At 48.5% G+C, this 23,282-nt stretch overlaps 1 protein-coding gene across 17 annotated transcripts in view; it reads left to right on the top strand.

The window, feature by feature from the left end:
- Positions 1-320: 320 nt before the first annotated feature.
- The window catches only part of DNM2 (dynamin 2), a 67,624-nt gene continuing 44,662 nt past the window's right edge, over positions 321-23,282 (top strand). For 16 of the 17 annotated variants that reach the window (XM_043532866.1, XM_043532864.1, XM_037887827.2 and 13 more), the window contains exons 1-2: positions 388-664; positions 16,289-16,362. In XM_043532866.1, the coding sequence (XP_043388801.1) occupies positions 504-664; positions 16,289-16,362 (235 nt within the window). In that variant the 5' untranslated portion in view covers positions 388-503. Of the gene's footprint in view, positions 665-16,288; positions 16,363-23,282 lie in introns of all 17 variants that reach the window. The other variant, XM_037887824.2, reaches the window with a different exon arrangement.

Genomic DNA, 23,282 nt, shown 5'->3' with positions numbered 1-23,282 from the left:
CCACAGAATTGGATGATGTGGCAGAATGGCAGAAATTCTGACCAATGGAGACAGGGCGGAGTGAGTTTTTTTTTTCAGAGTGCGTCCCTCTTAGATAGAGCGACAGTCTTCCCCTCCAATGAGAAACCAGAAAAAAGATATTGGGCGGGATCTAAAAGTGCCGCCTTCCTCGACAAGGTCACGAGTGAACTCCATTGGGCGGAAGAAAAGAGTGACCGGAAAAGCGACCAATAGCCATGTGGAAAGTAGGCGCAGCCGCTAAACACCGCCCCCTCAGATTGAATGACGGGCTGTATGACCGCTCTTTTGGTTAGACCCCCGGGGTGACCGCGGTGCCGACCAATAGGAGCGGCCGCTGACGGGCCGGGGGCGGGGCGGAGGGAAGGGGGAGGGGCCGGGGCCGGATGAGGAGACGCTGAGGGGAAGTCTGGTGGCTGCCGCCCAGAGCCACCCCAGCAGCCGCCGCCGCCCGAGCAGCGGGGAGCCCGGGCCCCGCGGCCGCCATGGGGAACCGGGGCATGGAGGACCTGATCCCGCTGGTGAACAAGCTGCAGGACGCGTTCAGCTCCATCGGGCAGAGCTGCCACCTCGACCTGCCGCAGATCGCCGTGGTGGGCGGCCAGAGCGCCGGCAAGAGCTCCGTGCTCGAGAACTTCGTGGGCCGGTGAGTCCCGGCGGGGGGGCCTGCGCGGCCTCCCTCCCCCCCCGGCAACGGCCAGGGCGCGGCGTAGCTCGCTGCAACTCCGCGGGCGAAGAGTTCGGGCGCGCGCGTACGCCGTGTGCGTAGACCGCTTAGAGGGTCACGGCCAGGGTGCTACGCCGCCGGCGTAGGTGGGGTCTGTGAATCTCTCCCGGCGGCGGCGTAACGTCCTGCGCTCCGCGCGCGGCCGCGGCCCCCTTTGCGGACAGCGCCTACGTCGGTTGCGTTGGCTGCGCCCGCCCGGGGGCCTGGCGCCCGCGGGGCCGTGCGCGGGTGGCGTAGGGCGCGCTGGTGTGCGTACGCCGGCGGTGGTAGCCGGGCCCCTTCTCGATGGGGGGGGAGGGGGGAGCGCGCTTGGCCTCGGAGCCTTGTGTGGACAGGGCGGTCCTTACGCCAATGGCTTAAACCGAGGTCTTTCCGAGGGGGGAGGGCGCCTCAGTGGACGCACTTGGCGTAGATCGGTGTGTGAATAGCAGTGGAGCGTGGTAGTTCTCGGCTGGCTGAGGGGCGGAGGCTCTGGCCTGTCATCCCGGCCCTGCCTGGGGCGGGGAGGGGCTGCTCCCTGGCCCTCAGTGGGGGGGCACCTTCCTCCTCATCTGTGGGGGCCCAGGAGCACTCCCTGGGCGTGTGCCCCCCAATCCTGGGTCACAGGGACACTTCCCCCCCATTTGTCCCCTGCCCCAGTGGCTGGGGCACCTCCCCCTATCTGGTTAGGGAGCTCTGCACTCCCCTGGAGTGTCCCCTCCTGCCCGGGTAGCAGGACTTGGGTGCGTGTGGCGGGGGGAGACGCAGGATTCTGCTCATACTGAGCTGTCCTCTTGCACCTCGGTGGTTGGAGAATGGGGTGGGAGTTATCTGTGACTTAAGGTGGGGCTCACACTGGGCCTGCCCCAGTCCCTCCCATCCTCCTGAACCTTGAGAGCAGGGCTGAGGACTTGCACCCTCCCTGAGGGGACACTGGTGCCACATGTTGTGGGCCTTGTGCCTGCTGAAGGGACCCTTGCAACTGTGGCTTGCAGGCTGTGAGGTGCTGGGACTGCATCTTAGGATGGGGGGAGACTGTTTGCTGCCAAAAAACAACTTTTCCTTAACTGCCTCCTTCCCTGGCTCCTGCAGCAGAAGCTGAGGTCTTGCCCACTTTATATGTTCCTCAAAGACCCCATGGTGCTTTTTATAAGGTCCCAGGTGCCACCCTCTTGCCTTTGTCCCCAGATCCCTTCCCCTCTCCACCTCCATGGTTATCTTGGTGTGTGCTGTATGTTACCCCAGAGAGAGAGAGAGGGAAGAGGGGTAATTCCTCTTTGTCTTGTGGTTAAGCTGTGTCCCTTTCAAGTCAATGGGATCAGAATTGGGGCCAGTAACTTGTAATGCCCGTTGGGATCCTTCATGATGCAAGAAGCTAGAGATGCATGAAATGAGCAGAGTAGGCCAGCTGGTATGGAGGGTTATTCTAACATCAGTCTTAATTCCTTATGCTCCAAGGAGGAATGTCTTTAAACTTTGTACTGGTAGGAGCCAGCACCATGCTTGATATTACTGATTGTACATGAAACAGATTTTCATGTATACCCTGAAGGCACTGGATCTGCATTATGGTACTGAATGGACTATGTAATTTGAAGTGATGGTCCCCAGTCCAGTGATAGTTTTCCAAACCAGTGAGAAATGGAGCAGCTTGGGTTGTTGTGTTACTGACTGGCACTTACCTTGCAGATTAATTTGGGTAGATGTCAGCATCTTTGAATTCCTTAATCTTTACCTGCGAGACACTTTTAAAAATTGTACAAGGATCTACAGGAGAACAAGTGTCTGAAGGGGGCGGAGGGAAGTCTTATGTCAAAGTAGCTGACAAGGTATCCTGAGAGCAGTGCTTAGTAAAAGGCCTCTAGAAACTGGAACCTGTTATTTTTAATAGTGTTCAACGTGACTGTATTAATTTACTCAAGTTAATCTTAGACTTAAAGCTGAGTCTGTGTTTTCAATCTTTTTGCTGTGACCATGGCAATAATGTCCAGTGGTCTCAGTTCAAATTGGGTCTGCTAGTGCGGTGTACACACAGACTGGAGACTAGACACCTGTATTGGAGTCATTAGGCTTCTGCATGGGACCAACCCTTTCTGGATCTGGCTGCAGGATCCAGACAGACTAAAACAGGCCCCTACTCTGAGAGGGTTCGCATTCAAAGACAAAATGCAACAAGTGGGCTTGACAGACAAGGTGGGGAGGTTGGGGAGAGGCTGAGGTGATAGTGTCAAGGTAATGTGACAGCGGGTAGCTACTGCAGAAGTGGACTTCAGATTCCATAAAAACCCAAAGCTTTAAAAGACTTGACTTACACCTGTCTGACTCTCTGTAGATGAATAGTAGCTTTTAATAATTTCTGCTTCTACAGTGCCTAACCCGTGTGACCTGGGGAACAAAGTCACTTCTTAGGTCACAAATTAGGACTTGTAAGGGGCTGTATTGTCTTGCTAGAGTGATCTAAGTTTTGTGTGTGTGTTAATCTCTGCCTTTTCTACAGCTTGTACTAGCTTTAAAGGATGGTGGTGAAGGGCTGGTAACTGTGTGACTCTTGCTACTTGTAGGATTTCTTTATAATGTACTAACAACTTAACTAAAGGGGTATATCTAGGATCTATGTCTCCAGCAGTGCCTCACGGTATCGGATGGTAGATAGTTTCAGTAAAGATCAGTGAGGCACACTGGGAAGCAACATGGTCCAATGGATAAGAAACTGAACTGGGAGTCAGGAGGCTTGGGTTCTAGTTCTTGCTCTGCCACTGACCCGCTGGGTGACCTTGGGCAAGTCACTTTGTCATGTTGCCTTTCTGTGGCTCTGTTCCCCTCCCACCCTTAGTCCTGTTTTAGACTGCATAAGGCCTTTTGGGCAAGGATGGCTTCTTAATATGTCTGTAAAGCGTGCAGTACAGTGGGGCCCCATTTGGGTTAAAGCAGATACTGTATTAGGGTCTTCTTGATATGTAGAGTATCTGAGTGTGCCTAAAACTCTGTCCTGAAATTCCACTCCCCACATCCTCTGTAATGCCTCTGCTTGAGTAGAAGTCGTGCCTTCATCTCTTTTCCAAAAAGCAGTATTCTGTTTGACTCAGGCTGGGCTGTTTTCCCTACATTTTTGGATGCTTTAGCTTCTTAATCACAATGATCTCAGACCAATAATTTATTTTTTCTGTTAGAAGAAGGTCACATGGGGTTTTTCAATGTCTTGCTCCTGTGGTTAAACCTTTTCATTATTTAAAATTTTCCTAGGTTGGTGACCATATGTGCCCATATGTTTGAGATCAGAATCTGGGGCCTTGTGGTGTGGCATCTAATGCTTGGTCTTTCATTATCACATGGGTTTGAGCCACGTTTTGGGTTAACAGCTTGCAAAGAGGTGTTTGTGGTAGGGGGAATTGGAAGCCCACTGATTCCATCTTTATTACTTGCTAGGTTTATAAAAGGCAGCTGGATCAATTGAAATCCAGTTTTGTAAAACAAAACTTGCACCTGGACTGATGCATTGCGCCAAGCTTTGTCCCAACTGGGATCAACATGGTCATGTTATTATCTCCTCAAAAGCTGCCAATGGATATACTGGCAGCCTGTAATTATAGTGACACTGAAAGCCCAGCACCATAATTAAAAATCTTTGTTTCATGGCTTTTAAGCCTTCAACAAGGAGGCCTTTAATAAGGGGTTAACCAAAATCTATAGAATCTCTTTCAATACATGTCTGAATTAGGCAGGTTTTACGTGAGGCAAAATCCTTGTAAATTTTTTTTTGGGTAACCTGGAATCTTCCACACGAATCTTGTATTACAGTGGGGCCCTTGTGCTCATAATTGAGGGTAATTATTATGTCTGTGTTGAATTCTGCCTTCACTTGGTGTCCTCAAAGTAGCGTTTCAACACTCTAAGCCACAAGATCAAGAAGATTCTTACTGTGTGGTAATAACAATGGCATGGTACCTTCCACTTTTCTCTTTCATGTAGTTCTTTCCCTACATAACTACAAAAGCATTTGGGACAAATTTAAAAGGGAATGTAGCTCTAAATACCTATAGTTATAAGAGTGCTATTCTATTCTAGCTGCTGCTTTGCAATAGGGTTCAGAATAAGGGATTAGTAGCCCTGACAGAGGTAACCTGGCATTAAGATTGTAAGAAGTTCAAGGCTGGGACCATCTGCTTGTATTATGGTGCCATGTTTAATGCTACGTGTTACAACAATACAAAAGCTTACTAAGTTCCATGTTCTAATTCTGCATCTGAATGAAGGCTGTACACTTACTCTGAGATAGACCTGGATTAGTCTACTTTGGGACAGATCTAATATTTTGTGTGAGAGAGGGTGGGGGCTGGATGTTGGACAGTTCAGGCTTTTCGGAATGAATGCTGACTCCATTGTGCAGGGTGCTGTACGTTGAACAAAAAGATGGTCCCTGCCTCAAAGAGCTTCCAATCTAGGTACAAGACGAAATGACAGGTGGGTACAGACGGACTGATGGGCGAGTAAAAGGAAACAATGAGACCGTATGGGTCAACGTGGAAGAAGTACACTCAGCACACCAGCAGCTTAATTGTTAAGTCTTTGTAGGCATCACAACAAAGCAGAGTTTGAAACAGGACAACGAGGGAGCTTTGTACATGTTTACAGGGAGCTGCTCCCACATGCGAGGGGCAGCTGGGGGAGAATACATGAAGGGGCTTGTTTGAAAATGTAACAAGCGGGTGCTGGGATCTTGACTGGTCAGAGATGGAAGTTGACATCTAGTGAATGAGAGAGAAGGCATAAATGCCTGGCAAGTGAAGCCAAGCAGCCTATGTTTGATGCAGTAGACAAGGGGGAGCCGTTGGAGGGATGCAGAGAGAACCATGCTGAATAACATTTGTTGTAGATAGTGAACCTAACAAGCTTAAGGTAAGGTGGGTGAGGTGGTACCTTACTGGACCAGTTTCTTATGGGGAGAGACAAGCTCTTGAGCTTGCACAGAGCTCTTCTTCAGGTCTGCATGGCTACAACAACACTGCATACAAGCTTAAGGTAAATCGTTAGTTTCCATGCAGTGGGCCAGAACCTTTGAACTCTTAAGCACTTGCTTAATTTTACTTGCAGGAGTAGTCCCATTTATGTCAACAGGACTGCTTGTATGTGTAAAATTAAACTTATGCAGGTTCTGGCCCTAATGGTGATGAGTGTCCTAAAAGAACCTGAATAGAAAACCAAACATCTAACCTCCTTAAGAGCCCATAGGCTTTGAGTTTTATTTGCAACACTTAATGGAAATTTAAGTAATTTCTATGTAAATCGTCTTTGTTTGGTTGTCAACATCTCTGGGGGATATTTGCAATCCAAACAGAATAGCACTGGGCTGATGCATGAAAACAAGGTGGTGAAATAGACCAGTCCTGTTGGTTGGTAAGCTTATGGGGAGCTGAGTGAAGAGTTGAAATGTGAGTGACACCAACAGAGAAAAGTCAATTAGGTTTTTTTTTTAAACTTCACTTTTCAGTTTGCTTTTCAGTGGCTCTCACCATGGCATATTGGAATAATGGCTAATGTTAGTAATACATGAAATTATTTTGATCAGTTTCCATCTAACAATTTACCAGCTTTGTTTATAAAAATGTCCATCCTTTTGTATTATGAAACTACTGACCCTCTTGTCTATAAATGGAAATATTTTATGCTGGTAAATTACCCTTTAAGATTTTTGTTTGCTCTATCATACTGGTCTGGTTTAATAGTAATAAATTGGAGGGCCAGCTAATGTGTGGGTTGTAAATTATTGCCTAGGAAGTGTGTCATTAATGGCCGAGCAATTTCAGTATCCTGTCCTCGGAAGTGTCGGAGGAAGGGGCAAGATTCTCCAGTGACACCACCACATCTCAGGCTACCTTAAATTCAGCGCTGCCTTAATTAGTTAGGCACAGAGAAATCCTGAGAGATGCCTGGAAAAACTACCACTTTCTAGCAGTAATGAGAGGTAACATTTCAGGTCTGCTTCCCTTGATAGCAGAGCATGTTCCCAGGCTGTAATGGCAGCTGAGCTCCAGTACTTCCTGTTCAGAAAGCAAGGAGAATGCTTTGCTTTACCTGCTTGGGTTAATCACAAGCCTTGAGGTTTATTTAGCTTATTTGTCAAAGAGAATTGGGGGGGCGGGGTAGCACAGTGAGGGGGTTTGGATCCTTGTGACATAAGTTAATTATTCAAAATCAATTTTGATTTATTTGTTTTGTGATAGAGCCTAGAGGCCTCAATTAAATTGGGAGCCCGTAGTGCTGGACACAGTGCAGGCACAGGAAAACAGCCCCTGCTCTGAAGTTCTCAGTCTAAATAGATGAGACAAAGGAAGGTTTATGAGCCCCATTTTACCAATGGGGAAACTGAAGCATGGACAAAATGACTTGTCCAAGGTCAGATAAGGAGGCTGTCGCAGAGCAGGAAGTGAGCCAGTTTAAGTATGCTAATTCTTTTAATGAGATGCAGGGATTAAAGTGTATTCAGGGTGAAGCTATTTTGCCCTTAATACCCAAGGGGAAACAGAATAGTGGGTGATCTTGCCAATCATAATGCACTTCTCAATAGAGATGAATCACTTCAACCGTCTTATGGAGGGAAACGTGTAAGAGGAAATATAAAGTGGCGCATTAAAATTGCGTTACAAACAGTATTATAACCCATCCTGTTGATGTCACAATGAAATGTGCATTGACTAATCCATCCTTGGAACCCTTACAGTGTCAGTACAAATGTGCTAAATGCTCTGAGACTCCCACTGGCCCTGCAGTGGCTTTGTCAGTGACATCCTGACAAATGGAAGTGTAAAAGACATTTCAATCTACATAAAATTTGACCATTGACTTGTAGTGGGTCCTTGGTTCATTGGGCCCGAGGATCACAATGGAGTCATTGTGAGCCACACAGTTGGGAGGTCTGTCCATTGACATTTGATTCCTTGAATATATTGTCAATGTGGCCATTATATCTTGTTCATAACATGTTATCAATACTGTTAGTGGTTGTAAATAAAACATTAATGAAACCAGGAGGGATGCAGATGAAGTTTCTTAGCAACTTTAAATACCTCAGTTCTGATGAAATGCAGCAGAAGTTGTGCTTCTGAACAGCTCTTTACTCACCCCACATGCATCCTGCAATCTCTAGTAAAACACGTGCAGTCCACCATTAATAGTGAAATGTTGGCGCAACAGCAATGCGCTTCAGAGGAAATGGATCAGATAGGCAACAAATAAATAAATACGTATTTATAAATCTAGCCTAAGGTGGAGAGAGACACAACGTCCAGAACAATGCCGATGGAATATTTTGATGTTTCAGGGTAGGATAAAGATACAAATGACCGGTTCTTACATGAAGTTGCGGGTAGTAATACTCAACAAATGGTCTAAAGATTTTCTGAAATCAATAGTGGCAGGTTTCACAGTAGCAGTCATGTTAGTCTGTATCCACAAAAAGTTTAAGGTGCCACAAGTACTCCTTTTCTAACAAATTTTATTTGAGCATAAGCTTTCGTGGGCTACAGCCCACTTCATCCCTAATAGGAGACTAGTGCAGGGAAGCCACGGAGCCATGAGCCTGACAAGCGCAAGCGAGACCTTCCAAGTGGTGAAATACAAAGAAACTTGAGGATAGGGAGCTGACTTTAAGTGCTTTTGCCAATGGAGATGGTGCAAGTAACAGATGGGTATTAAGTGGCATCCTGCTAGCTTCAGAAAGTGGCCCTCTGCCCTTTCAATCTAGCTAAGTAAGCTAGATGGGCTGATATTGGGTAAACTGGAGGCAGGTTAGCAGGTGCAGAGCAGCAATAAAGGAAGTCTTGTATGCTGTGGCAGTGTCTTGAAAAGACAAGGTGGGTGAGGTAATGTCTTTTATTGGACCAACTTCCGTTGGCTTTTGAAATATACTTTTCACATGCTCAAACCCTGGCTCTCAGAACTGGCTATTCCAGTTCCTGCCTCACTTAAGCCTGATGGCTATGTACAACAGAGCCATTTCGACCCTAGTATTTTAAATGGGGAAAGGACCTTTGTGTAGGGTCCTAGTCCCCTTTGACACGTCCTCTGGACTGATGTTTCTCATGGATAAGAAGACTCCCATTTATGCTGCCCACGAGATAAGCGTGCCTGAACCAAAGTGAATGTGGCAACGCCCTTCAGTTGTAAAACACCCACACCCTGCCATTCATGGACACCACTTAGGAATGGGCTGGCTTCTGTACCGAACAGAGCTTGGCTTACATCTCATTTGCAGCATAGGAGTTCCCTCTCCCCTTCAATAAAGTAATCTCTTGTTAAACAGCGGATACAGAATCTCCCTTGTAGCTTTACATTCAAATAGAAGGTCACCCTGCATTCTCCTGCATGATCAAACCATGTTCACCTTTGACCCTGGGACTTAATGGCAAACAAATTTGTGCTGTATGGCCTGATTCCTTTGGCACTGTGTGAAATTAACATGCAGCAGGAATCGGGTTCTGTTTTCTGCCTCTGCCCTTGACCCACAGTGCAGTCCCACTTCCCTTTGTCACTGGGGTTGTGAGCACTAATTATTGTAAAGTGTAAAGTCTTGTGTGTACTCATGCTATTAAACCTGATGGAAGACTAGACAAAAATCCGTGGAAGTGCAGCTTGTTGTGTTAATAACCTCTGCTTTGCTGCACTGTAACAGATTAATATGGTATTGTAAAGAGTTAACCGTTTATAGAGAATTGGGTGTGTGTCTCTTTACAGTCTAAAAGAGCAAGGTTCATGCACAAAAGGATCTTAAAATAGAGCTCAAAATGAACTTCTGTTATGTAGGGGAGGGAAGTGAATGGGCACTGAAGGCAAAAGTCACAAAAATTTAGCAGGTGAAACGGGGGGGGGTTGTAAAGATAAAGCCCCCAGTGAAATCTCAGAAGGTTGCCCTGGAGAACGTGGGTGACTCTGAGTTGAGGCTGGATTACGCAGCCAGCTCAGGGGTCACCTTTTAGAAAAACAAAACAAACATGGGTTACAAGAAACCTTTTGGTCTCCTAGTTACAGAACACAGAAATGAAACATCCCCCCCCGGCCGCCAGTAGAGGTAGCCTGTACTTTTATCTTGGGCCTTCCCTGTCCCCCTTGGGCAAATAGTGCACGGCCCTTAAGGTGGTTCTGGGCTTTCCTAGCCTCTCCCATTTAGTCCATAGCATGGTTTAATCACAGTATGGACAGAACCTAAGGTTTCTAGAATTGTATTTCAAGGCTCCCTCTACACTGCTTTTAATTCCGCTTGTCCAGCCGCTGTTAATGGGGCCCAGACACTGAACCCACAATGAAAACAACCTTTTAAAAAGAACATACATTTCCTAATTAGAAAAATGGACCAGAACATCCTTAGAGATAAATGGTATGTCAATCATCTCTGTGCTCTCTGGTCCAATACAGAGAGTATGCCACTCCAATTCCAAACCGTTTTAAAATGGTATTTGGAATGTCTTCTGATGATAGCAGCCATGTTCACGTTCTTTCTGAACAGAATGTTATCATTTATGTATCTTGGTGCTCTAGGGCCCCAATAACCTTGGTATAAAAGCGTCATGCAGGTGCATGATGTTTTGAGATCAGGCCCCTGAATTGGACAGTATAATGTAATTCCAACCGTCCCTGGTGAATGGGAGAGAGGCAAACAGAACAGGGAACAGGTTACTGAGATATGGTCTTATTTTATCACCCATGTTTAAGATGGGTTTTAACAAACAGATCAGGTCTCCAGCAGTGACCATGAGATGGTGGAGTTCAGGATCCTCACAAAAGGACGAAAGGGGAGTAGCAAAATATGGACCCTGGACTTCAGAAAAGCCGACTTTGACTCCCTTAGGGAAGTGATGGGCAGGATCCCCTGGGAGGCCAATATGAGGGGGAAAGGAATTCAGGTAACCTGGCTATATTTTAAAGAAGCCTTTATTGAGGGTGCGGGAACAAACCATCCCGAAATCTTTGGTGAGCTTAAACACAAAAATGAAGTTTACAAGAAGTGGAAACTTGAACAGATGACTAGGGAGGAGTATATAAAAATTGCTTGAGCATGCAGGGGTTTAATCAGGAAGGCCAAAACACAACTGGAGTTGTAGCTAGCAAGGGATGTGAAGGGTAACAAGAAGGGTTTCTACAGGTATGTTGGCAACAAGAAGAAGGTCAGGGAAAGTGTGGGGCCCTTAATGAATGGGGGAGGCAACCTAGTGACAGATGATTGGAAAAAGTTGTAGTACTCAATGCTTTTTTTGCCTCTGTCTTCACAGACAAGGTCAGCTCCCACGCTGCTGTCCTGGGCAACACAGTATGGGGAGGGAGGTGAGCAGCCCTCAGTGGTGAAAGAACGGGTTAAGGACCTTTTAGAAAAGCTGGATATGCACAAGTCCATGGGTCCAGATCTAATGCATCCAAGGGTGCTGAGGAAATTGGCTGATGTGATTGCAGAGCCATTGGCCGCTATCTTTGAAAAGTCGTGGTGATTGGGGGAGGTCCTGGGTGATTGGAAAAAGGCAAATATAGTGCCCATATTTTAAAAAAGGAAGAAAGAGAACCCAGGGACCTACAGACTGGTCAGCCTCACATCAGTCCCTGGAACAATCATGGAGCAAGTCCGCAATGAAACCCTTTTGAAGCACTTGGAGGAGAGGAAGGTGATCAGGAAGAGTCAGCATGGATTCACCAAGGGCAAGTCATGCCTGACCAATCTGATTGCCTTCTACGATGAGATAATTCGCTCTGTGGATATGGGGAAAGCAGTGGACATGATATATCTTGACTTTAGCAAAGTTTTTGAAACAGTCTCCCACGGTATTCTTGCCAGCAAGTTAAAAAAAGTATGGACTGGATGAATGGACTAAAGGTAGACAGAAAGCTGGCTAGATCATTGGGCTCAACGGGTAGCGATCAACGGTTTGATGTCTAGTTAGCAGCCAGTATCAAGCGGAGTGCCCCAGGGGCTGGTTTTGTTTAATATCTTTAGTAATGATCTGGATGATGGGATGGATTGCATCCTCAGCAAGTTTGCAGATGACGCAAAGCTGGGGGGAGAGGTAGATACAGTAGGGTAGGGATAGGGTCCAGAATGACTTAGACAGATTGGAGGGTTGGGCCAAAAGAAATCTGATGAGGTTTAACAAGGACAAGTGCAGAGTCCTGCACTTAGGACGGAAGAATCCCATGTACCACTACAGGCTGGGGACCGACTGGCTAAGCAGCAGTTCTGCAGAAAACGACCTGGGGATTACAGTGGGTAAGAAGCTGGATATGAGTCAGCAGTGTGCCCTTGTTGCCAAGAACCTAACGGCATATTGGGCTGCATTAGTAGGAGCATTGGCAGCAGATCGAGGGAAGTGATTATTCCCCTCTATTCAGCACTGGTCAGGCCACATCTGGAGTATTGGGTCCAGTTTTTGAGTCCCCCACTACAGAAAGGATGTGGACAAATTGGAGAGAATTCAGTGGCGGACAACAAAAATGATCGGGGGCTGGGGCACATGACTTACGAGGAGAGGCCAGGGGAACTGGGTTTGTTTAGTCTGCAGAAGAGAAGAATGAGGGGGGATTTGATAGCAGCCTTCTACTACCTGAAGCGGGGTTCCAAAGAGGATGGAGCTAGGTTGTTCTCAGTGGTGGCAGATGACAGAACAAGGAGCAATGGTCTCAAGTTGCAGTGGGGGAAGTCTAGGTTGGATATTAGGAAAAACTATTTCACGAGGAGGGTGGTGAAACACTGGAATATGTTACCTAGGGAGGTGGAGGAATCTCCATCCTTAGAGGTTTTTAAGGCCTGGCTTGACAAAGCCCTGGCTGGGATGATTTAGTTGGGGTTGAACCCTGCTTTGAGCAGGGGGTTGGACTAGGTGACCTGAGGTCTCTTCCAACACTAATCGTCTGATTCCTCCCATAAGATGGGAGTAGATGGGGCTGGAGTAGAAGTTACTGGCAGGAAGCCAGTTGCTGATTTGTGGAGGAGTGTGTGGCTGCTTGGCCCACGTCGGGAGCCAGAGAACAGTGATCATGTTCCAAAGCTCATGCTCAGATAAATTGGTTAGTCTCTAAGGTGCCACAAGTCCTCCTTTTCTTTTTGCGAATACAGACTAACACGGCTGTTACTCTGAAACATGTTCCAAATGGCATGTAAGGACTGGTGTGAGACTTCCATATCTTGGGTTATTTTGAGGGTTGTGGCTGGAAGGTGGCACTAGAGAAAAGCAAAGCACAAGGGAAAATAAACCAAGGAGAGCAGACCTCCATGACAGACTAAACACTTGGTCTTCCTGCTGGTTTCTGCCCACTGCTATTGCAGGAGCAGACGTTATGTCCACAGAATCTGTATTTCCAGTCTCGTGGGAAGATGTTTGTTCCAGATGCTTGGTGTGAAAGGTTCATTGGACTTGCTCGGATGGCTCATTTTCTCGGCTCTACCCCAGTTCAGCTAATCTGTGCTTGAGCCGGGTGTAGCACCGCTCTCTTCATGCAGTGCGCTCTGTGTGGCATGCTTCAAGACCACATTTTGCTACAGAGCTGTGAGGCACTGCCGCACAGGCCAGCAGCTGGGCATAACGGTGTCCGCTCCCAGCCTGGTCTTTGGAGCTGGCCCATATTGCTGCCCATGATGGTCAGATTCTGCACAACTCAGGCTTCCACTTGTTGGAAGCTAACCTTGCAAATGTGAAGTGGGGTCTCACTGACATCTTCTTGAGTCTGCAGGCAGCCTGAAACAGACCTGAGCGGAAAACTGACATAGCCTGTTAACCCTGGGGTCTAATGAGGGCACCCAGTGTGCCAGGCTTTCCAGTTTGCACATCTAGTATGCAGAATTAACACACCTGTACACAAATGTCACTCACATGTGTAATAGCTAAATAAAGGGCAAAATAGTGGAGATGCCTAGCAGGCTTCTTCACACCGGTGATGTGCTTATCTTACCCCTTATCTGAGGGAGCAAATGGCACAGCTGCAGAGCATCACAGCGATAGTGGAAGCTATAGGAGTAGGAAGGCCAAAAGCTTCCCACTGCAGGGGGATTTGGAGAAGTCCAGATGACTCTGTCTGGTTGAAACAAATGGGAAAGCTCTCAGTGCAGTCTTTCCTAGGGAGCGTTTCTCTCTCCCATTTCAAAGCAAGTGAAGCCATGAATGCTAGACAAAAGAACTGCTCAGAAAACCTGCATTACGTGCCCCCCACTCCTGCCCTAGCAGCTCTTTCTAACTCTTGTTCTCAGTGCTGTCATAGAGAAGAACTGTAGCCATTCAGTCTTCAGTAATTGTCTCTAACAAAACAGCATGCCTAGGATGTGGAGGAGCATGATTTCCAGGCAGAAGAGTCCAACATGTAGGCCTCTCACAATGGCTCTGCCCACTTGAATTTCTCCCCAATAGAAAGGCGCGGGGGTGACTCGCTCCAAGACTTCTGTCTGTGTCCAAGGAGTGTTGCCAGCTCTTTGTCTTCTTCTGCAGTTGATCAGAAGTCCAGCCCTTCTGGGAAGTAACTCGAAACACTTACGCCTGGGTGGCTTCCAAGAATAAAGAAAATGACTGAGTGTCTTTCCCCTGTTAAACTGTCTGTCTTTGAGCTCGCCATGATGAGCACACACTTTTTAACAACACTGCAATCTCTGATCATTATTAAAATGTTGATGACTGGAAAACCAGACCCTTCTGCTATGAACCTTGATATCAGCCACTTACAAGCTGTAAGGCCAAGGGGAACCTGAGGACACGGGAGCTGTCCCTGACTCTGTTTCACAGTGTGTGCTTCTTGTCTCTCCAGATACTAGAGCGGGGTGGGCAACCTATGGCACAGATGGCACGCGAGCCGATGTTTAGTGGCACACTGCTGCCTGCCGGGTCCCAGCCACTGGCCCCGCTCAGCCTGCTGCCGAACCCAGGCCAGGACTCTGGCAGGCAGCAGCCTGCCGTTAAAAATCCTGCCCGCCCCGGCCCACTCTTCTCCGCATTTTTCCCCCCCCCTTCCCCCCCTGCAGGCTGAAAAAGCTCGGTCCTGCCGGCTGTTCCCCTTCCCCTGCCATGCTGGGTTCCTGCCCCTCCTCCTCTCCCTCCCTGCCACCGATCAGCTGATGGCCCTTGTGAGGGAGGGGGAGAAGCGGAGCCCAGTGCTGCTCCAGCGAGGAGGCAGAGAAGAGGTGGGGACGGGGCCTTGGGGAATGGGGGTGGAATCAGGGTATATCCTCTCCAGCCCCCTGCTGTGAGCCCCTCAGGGCAGAGGGCTGGGAGCACCCCCACGACCCCTCCCCATGACCCCAGCCCTGACTGCAGCACACCCCTTGCCCTGACTCTTGCGCACCGCCCCCCCACATTCCCACCTGCACCCCTCACACCAAAGGGGAGCTGCCCAGGTAAGCACTTCGCTCCCAAACCTCCTGCCCCAGCCTTGAGCCCCCTCTCTCATTCTAGCTCCTGGCCAGACACTATACCCCAACTCCCAGCCTGCTCCTTCACCCCCAGCCCTGTGCTCAGTGCACTCCTACCCGCAGCTCAGTGCAGAGAGAGGAAGAGAATGGGCTAGAACCAGGGAGAAGGTAGGTACCCACTCTATGTGGGCAGGGCCGGGATCCCAGACCGGCAGCGGGCTGAGCGGGGCCGGCAGCTGGGACCCTGGCTGGCAGGAGGTGGCAGGCGGAACCCTAGACCAGCAGTGGGCTGAGCTGCTCAGCCCACTACCGACCTGGGGTTCTAGCCGCCGGCCCCGCTCAGCCCGCTGCTGGTCTGGGATTCTGGCTGCCGGCCCCTTGCCAGCCAGGGTACTGGCCGCAGGCCCCGCTCAGCCCACTGCCAGCCTAGGTGAACAGAACCCCAGGCTGGCAGCGGGCTGAGCAGGCCGGCAGCGTAAGATCAGCATTTTAATTTAATTTTAAATGAAGCTTCTTAAATGTTTTGAAAACCTTGTTTACTTTACATACGACAATAGTTTAGTTATATAATATATAGACTTATAGAGAGAGACCTTCTAAAAAACGTTAAAATGTATTCCTGGCATGCGAAACCTTAAATTAGAGTGAATAAATGAAGACTCGGCACACCACTTCTGAAAGGTTGCCGACCCCTGTACCAGAGCATGATGTGCATGTAAATACAGCTCCTTCTATCTACACCAGCTCTGCTGTAGCAAAAAACTGGCAGCATCCTCTCCAGAGGCCTCAGGAGAGGTTGTATTCTGGTAGTCAGGAGAATGAGAAACTCATTCCTGTAATGAGGGTCCAGCCTCTTTCCTGTTTTCCTCTCTCAGAACTGTAACTATGAGAGACTAACTTAAGTTAAAAACTGAATGGAAGGATGGTCTTGTGGCTGGAGCGCTGGGTTCTGCCACAGATCCCCAGTGTCTTTGGGAAATTGAGGTACAACAAAAGACAATCTCCTCCATTTTACAGATAAGTCACTTGCAAGCTCAGCAGGGCCAGGAGCATGTGCAGGGTTTGTCACAATGGAGTCTCTAGGTGTTACCATTATACAAATAATAAGGTGCTAGTATGCTACTGCTCACTGTAGTACCTGAATGCCTTACTTGTTTAGCCTTGTGAGTAACTCCATCTCTTTTATTTCCTTACAGAGACTTTCTTCCCCGTGGGTCTGGAATTGTCACCCGACGTCCTCTTATTCTTCAGCTAATCTTCTCAAAAACAGGTACAATGCGGGGCTGAACAGCTTGTTGCTCCATAAATCAAAACACTAGCTGTTCCCTTACGGATATGGGTTTGGGGATGTTTGAAGTTTGCTCTTCCATTTGGGTAACAAGTCTAGTACCTTGGCAAATGCTTCTTTCAATATTCACAGCAGATCAGAGAGTGCAAGTCTGTTTGAACGTCTGTCTGTGTTTGAAACCCTTGTAGTCTTGCCACTTAACAAGTTTGCGACTAGGGCACAGCTCTGGCTCTCTTAATGCTTGTGGGACAAGATTTTTTTTAAACTGCTGGAAAGAAAACGTGCGCTCAGGAGACGAAAGCTGCCTTGTAAGTGGCAAATGAGCTAGGAGGCTTGTTTTGTGTAATTTGGCGTTAGTACTGTCATTTCAGCATGCCGCTAATCAAGAACGTTTACCACAGGCATAGATCACTGGGTGGAAACTCTATGGCAAATAACTTCTGCATTATTCTGTCAGTTTACACTGCAAGTTAAGCAGTATCGATTAGTCCATATGAACTTATTCTGATTTGTTTTAAACAAATCCTGTCCTTCACAAACGCAAAACTCTGGCCTCTTATAATGCAGTAGATTGTCATAATGGTCTCTTCTAGCCTAAAATCTCAGAAATACGTGACGTCTGAAAACCAGCTGTAGCACTAAAGGTTTTGAGAACAGACCCACTTCTGGTCTGGGCAGGGGTCCTAGCACTGACCATGTCACAGGCATTAGCACTGCAGGCATTAACATTACCAGAAAGTTTCCTTTTCCTTGTTAGTTTTCATTTTCCTCTCTGTCCCTGTCCTCAGTCCCTCCTTTGTCATGCAGCAATCACTGATATTCATGCTGCTATTCTTCAGAGCAGAGAGAGAGTTGGGCAAATTGATCTCTTCCTATGTAAAAGACCAAATGGAGCTGTCAGTCTGAGCTCCCTGCTGATACTGTGAGATGGTCAGTTAACACAGCCATTCCTATTCTCCCAGTGATAAGGTCAGGGAGTTGCTGCTTTACCAGAGTTGCACTTTAGAGGGGGTTTAATTTACTCCACCAGATTGTGATGGCAGTGCTTTTTAAAAAAAAACAAACAAAAAAAACCTGAGGCACTGAGACACTTCATAGCTTTTCTTACATGATCCTGAGCATTTAGTGATCCCAAACCCCATTCTCCTGGTGTGAGGGGATGTGATTTTTGCACAACTTCTTTAACTCTTCATGAAACAAACTTGCTTATAAAACTGGCCTATGTCTTTTCTCCTGCCACTCTAACAGTTACTTGTTACTGTGTGAGTGTCGGAAGCAGTAGAAACAGACCTTGATATTGGATCATGGCTCTCTGCCCCAGATACTGATCATGATAAATGTGAAAAGGCTAAAAACAAGCCCCAGCTCTAACCTGAGCACATGCTTAAAATGCCAACAAACCTGATCTCAGGGAAGATTTCTCTTGTTACGTTACTTTGAATGAAATATGCATGATGATTCCCTTGCTTTGTCCTTTTTCCAGGAGGGGTGGGTGGGCCTCTCTACCTCTTGGATTTGGAGAAGTGCAGTCACAACAGTCTACAGCCATGCATGATAGTGGATGGCAAAGGACCATAGGGCTGTGTTTTCAGGTGGGAATTCTGTATTGAATACAAAATGGGCTAATTCTTTTGGAGAGAGTACTTTCCTTCAGATCTCTGAGGGAAGTCGGGGAATAGACCACCAGCAGTTAACTCTTGCATTGCCACCCCTGACAACAGGTAGGGAGCAGTAGCTACTAAGGGTCTATTCGTATTGATCTGCAGATGAGGTGGTTATCGCCAGCCCAGTAAGCAAGCACGTTGTTAAATGTTATGGAAAGCTACTGCAGCTTTTCAGACTTCTCTCTTTGGAGCATTGACTGAAACCAATGCCCCAAATGTGACTGCATCTTCGTGGCATTCATAGAGCAACAATCCTGATATCTGATGTGCAAAATACATGAAGAGTTAGCAAAATTTCATTCAAACTGTGCTCATTGGTTTGTGTGAAGAAGTGGGGATTTTCCCTTGTTGTATGCAAGTCTTACTGTTTTCAATGAATGCTGTGTGTGCCTCACGTTTCAGAGTGGTAGCTGTGTTAGTCTGTATCAGCAAAAACAACAGTCTACAGCCATGGATGGAGTGGATGCATCTGATGAAGTGGGTTTTAGCCCACGAAAGCTTATGCCCAAATAAATTTGTTAGTCTCTAAGGTGCCACAAGGACTCCTCGTTGTGTGTGCCTCAGTTTCGCTGTGTATTGCACCAATGTCTATGTGGTGGGAATAAGCATGTGTGACTTTTGTGGGGGCTGCTCCAGCTGCCTGCATGAATGCTGTGGCCACCCCTCGTAACCTGAGACCCAGGAGGGGGATGCGACCAGGTGACTCTTGGCCTGGGAAGCGAGACAAAGGCCGGAGGAGGAGCAAGAGCAACAGCACGGGCAGGGTAGGGCAAGGGCCAGGCAGCAAGTGAGTCAGTCTCAGCTGGCTTGGGGAGGAGTCTGTTGCACAGGACCAACTTCAGGGACCTCTGGAGTGTGGAGGATTTGTTTCCAGCCGAGTCCTGGCCTTGTTTCCAGAGGAGTGTAGGCAAGTAGGAGTAGTTGGTGTTGCTATGACGCAGTGCTTTTTGCGCTACCAATGGAGCGACTGTGCTGTCGGGCTGAATGCCCATTAAAATCAATGGAAGACTCTTTCCATTGACTTCGGTGAGCTTTGGATTGGGGCCCTAAACTCTCATGTAGGGCAGGGGTTTTCTTTCTGAGGCCCCCCAACATGCTATTAAAAAATCCACAGCCCAGCTGTGCCATAACGGCTTTTCCGCATACAAAAGCCAGGACCAGCATGGTGGGGTAGCAAGCAGGACAGTTGCCTGGGGCCCCACAAAGCTAAGTTGCTCAGGTTTCGCCTTCAGTCCTGTGTGGCAGGGCTCAGGGCCCTGGGCTGCAGCCTTGGGTGGCGGGGCTTTGGCTTGGCTTTCTGCCCTGCGCCCTAGCGAGTCGAACACCAGTCATGCTTGAAGGACCCCCCAAAACCTGCTTGTGGCCCCCGGGGGCCCCGGACCTCTGGTTGAGAACCACTGGTCTAGAACTTAGCACAGGCACCGTTGCTAGCACTGAGGAGACTTGCACAGGCGTTTTAAATACGGCCAAGGGTCTCTGGTTGATTTGCTCACTGCCTTGCATGCATACAGGCAGCAGCTGCTTTTGGTGCATCCGGCATAGTTCAGTTCAGCCATTTCAAGCCAACCGCTGGTTCGAAGGCATCCCCAAGGTTGGAGGAATGTGGCTGGGTTAATATTTAAATGCTGTCTCCGCAATAAAATTGCTCACTGGTGAAGGTGAGCCTCCAAGCTCTTCATCTCCCTAGATCCAAGCCCAGCGTTCTTTGTCTAACACAGGGGTCGGCAACCTTTCAGAAGTGGTGTGCCGAGTCTTCGTTCGTTCACTCTAATTTAAGGTTTCGCGTGCCAGTCATACATCTTAACGTTTTTAGAAAGTCTTTCTATAAGTCTATAATATATAACTACACTATTGTTGACAGGTTTCAGAGTAACAGCCGTGTTAGTCTGTATTCGCAAAAAGAAAAGGAGTACTTGTGGCACCTTAGAGACTAACCAATTTATTTGAGCGTAAGCTTTCGTGAGCTACAGCTCACTTCATCGGATGCATCACGATGTAGCTGTAGCTCACGAAAGCTTACGCTCAAATAAATTGGTTAGTCTCTAAGGTGCCACAAGTACTCCTTTTCTTTTTACACTATTGTTGTATGTAAAGTAAATGTTTAAGAAGCTTCATTTAAAATTAAATTAAAATGCAGAGCCCCCTGGACTGGTGGCCAGACCTGGGCAGTGTGTGTGCCACTGAAAATCCGCTCACAGGCTGCCTTTGGCACGCATGCCATAGGTTGCCTACCCCTGGTCTAACAGTGTGGTGGTTGGCTGCAGGAGAAAGTGAAACCTGAGCAGCAGGTTTTGGCTGATAAATAAAGAAGGGGAAGTGATTTTCAGCTGCAGTCAAACCTTGCTGCGTTTTCTGCTAGATTGCAATGTAATGCTCCGTGCAAGTGATCACTTCAAGCAGAACTCTCTAGTCCAGAACTTGCCGAGTGTGGAGGCATTGGCACTTTCCGGGAGTCATGCTGCTCTTGTCAATACTTACGGGATGTTAAATCCCAAATCATCAACTCTGTTGTTCCCTCTTGTCTTCCTCTGACTGGATGGAAACTGCTCTGGGACTGGATGGTGCAAGCCACGGAGCAAATTAAGATTAGACGAGGAGTTCCTGAGGACTCAGTACTTCACGTGGGCTTTGAAATGTGCCCCACAACCAGCCAGCTATTTTGGGGGACCAGAGCCTGCCTGCCTGCCTGCTCTCATGGCCCTGAAGGCAGGTGACAAGAGCTAGTGATAAACCCTTTTCCTAACTTTATTGCCCTCATATAGAAAATGACCTGCTTCTGGAAAATGCCAGTGAGGTCGGAGCTGCTTTCAAACTTTGTACCTCTGTCACCGAGGGTAGCAGTGCATGCAAAGAGTCACATGAGCTAGCATTTGATAGAACCTCCACTCCTTTGTGGCAGGGCCTGTGTTTGTGCAGTGCCGAGCTGTCACGGGGTCCCCGGGCGATGCTCTGGAACTGCTCCCTATGAAGCCAGTCAGGACTCTGCGGGAGTCTCCTTTCTGTGAGCAGACTGTCTTCAGGACACACAGCTCACACAACTTCCTGGGTCTGACCTCGGAGCATTCAGCATCCTCTGCCCCTCCGTGCGCTTCCCACAGCGAGTCCACCCAGGCAGGGTCCTGGGGAAGCCAGAGCGTCCTGCCCCCCAACTTCGCAGTCAGACGTGACTCTCAGCCAGCCAGTAAAACAGAAGGTTTATTAGACGACAGGAACATGGTCTAACACAGAGCTTGTAGGTGCAGAGAACAGGACCCCTCAGCCGGGTCCATTTTGGGGGGCAGTGAGCTGGACAACCACGTCTGCACTTCACTCCACAACCCCAGCCAGTCCCAAACTGAAACTCTCTCCAGCCCCTCCTCCTCTGGGCTTTGTCCCTTTCCCGGGCCAGGAGGTCACCTGGTTCCTTTGTTCTCCAACCCTTTAGCTCTCACCTTGCAGGGGGGAAGGGCCAGGCCATCAGTTGCCAGGAAACAGGGTGTCTGCCATTCTCTGTGTCCAGACCCCTGCACACATCTGCCCTCTAGGGCTCTGCAAAGACCATACACCCTTATCCTACGACCTAGATACTTAAGAACTGCCTAGGGGAAACTGAGGCACCCCCACAATATTCAGAGGAAACATTAAGAACAGTCCCGCTTCGTCACACTAGCCCAATGGGAATCTGGGCCATGAGGGGGGCTCCCAGGTGATACCATAATACTATTACCAAGTATGCCAGTTAGGGGCATCAGTATCATGAGAGAGTCCCCGACATCAGGCTTTCCAGATAGATAGCATGACTGCTCTCCCAGAGGTTCCAGCCTGCAAACCCCTTGGCCTCATTCACTGAATGGGCTCTTCATAGCAGTGGTGGGAAGCTGCCTCAGCGCGACCCACAGGATCCCAGGCGAGGCTCAGTCTGTCTGACTTTCTTTTCCTTGGTCCAACTATTGAAATTCATTAGTGCCTAGGGGTAGGGGAGAACAGAGCCCCTCCTTCCTTGCACTGCTAACCTAGATTGTGCCAGGGGGAGGGGGCCGCAGAGCGGGATGGTCTTGTCTCGATGCTGTGTGTTTCGTCTCAGTGGCATTTGGTATCGAAGTGTGAGTCGTGGGGGGTCTAAACGTTTATCTTAGAAGTTCTCTGGCCTGTGTTATACGGGAGGTCAGACTAGATCACAATGGTCCCTGCCACCCTATATTTGGATTGTAAGAAAATCTGAGTCCGTGTCCGTTTTTTCCCCCCATCCTCTCTCCCCGCCATACACACACCCACACACCAGTGGCAGAGCTGGTGGGGTGTGTGTGTGTGTGTGTGTGTGTATGAGAGAGACACAGACAGACACACACACTTCCATGCCTCAGTTTCCCCTCTGGGAGGACACCCACCTCCCTCCCAGCGATATCTAGGATTAGTGTTTAAAGAATGGACAGCGCTAACCTGCTGCTCCTCACTGGAAGTGAAATTAATGTAGAACTTTTGTCAGCACAGATCCAAACAGGGCTGATAGGCAGTGACACCTGCCATACTGATAGATCCCTGAATGGGAGCAAGTCATGTGGGCTAAACATGCCGCTGTCTCTGCTCCTTCACGGCTTGGTGGCCCGAAGGGCTCTCTTGTGGTCATGCTGTGACTCTCACCTGGCATTCATACACCTCAGCGATGAGCTGATAAGAACCTGCGCCTAGAATGTTGCAATTTGTTTCCTCCCCGTCCACAGGAGCCATTCAGATGCAGCCAGTGAGTGTCTTGGCAGGTTAGACTCAGGCCTTTCTTCAGGGCTCAAAAACCCAGCAATAAAGTGTTTAAAATGATGGGCAGAGAATGAAAGGCAAACAGTCTTTCTACAAACAAACACGGGCATTGATGTCTAGGTTCACCAGCTAGCACTAGTGCTGGAACCAATGCCCAGTTTGTGCCAGCATCTCACCCCTGGGCCGTTTCCCCTCTGGAAAGGAAAGCATCCCTTCATGTCCACATCAGAGCCACTGCTAATAGCACAGAGGCTGCAAGAAAAATTTTGGCTGGTGTAACCTTAACCTGTAGAGCCGGCTGCCTTCCATTGCCTCACTCCTTCCACCTTAGCCAGAGGAGACTGCGAGACCGGTTTAATCCTGGATTAGCAGCAGCCCCAAATAAACACACACAACTGGGTGACCTCTGGGGAAGGGAGGGCCTCTCCTTGGGTTGCTTGCTGGCTTTCACAGCGTGACTATTTGGCCAGCTTGAACCTCTGGCTCTGCTCCACTTGCCACAGA

This window comes from Chelonia mydas, chromosome 20, assembly GCF_015237465.2.
Source record: "Chelonia mydas isolate rCheMyd1 chromosome 20, rCheMyd1.pri.v2, whole genome shotgun sequence".
Lineage (NCBI taxonomy): Eukaryota > Metazoa > Chordata > Testudines > Cheloniidae > Chelonia > Chelonia mydas.
Note: the sequence above shows the minus strand (reverse complement) of the source record. Positions and strands in the feature narration are given on the sequence as shown.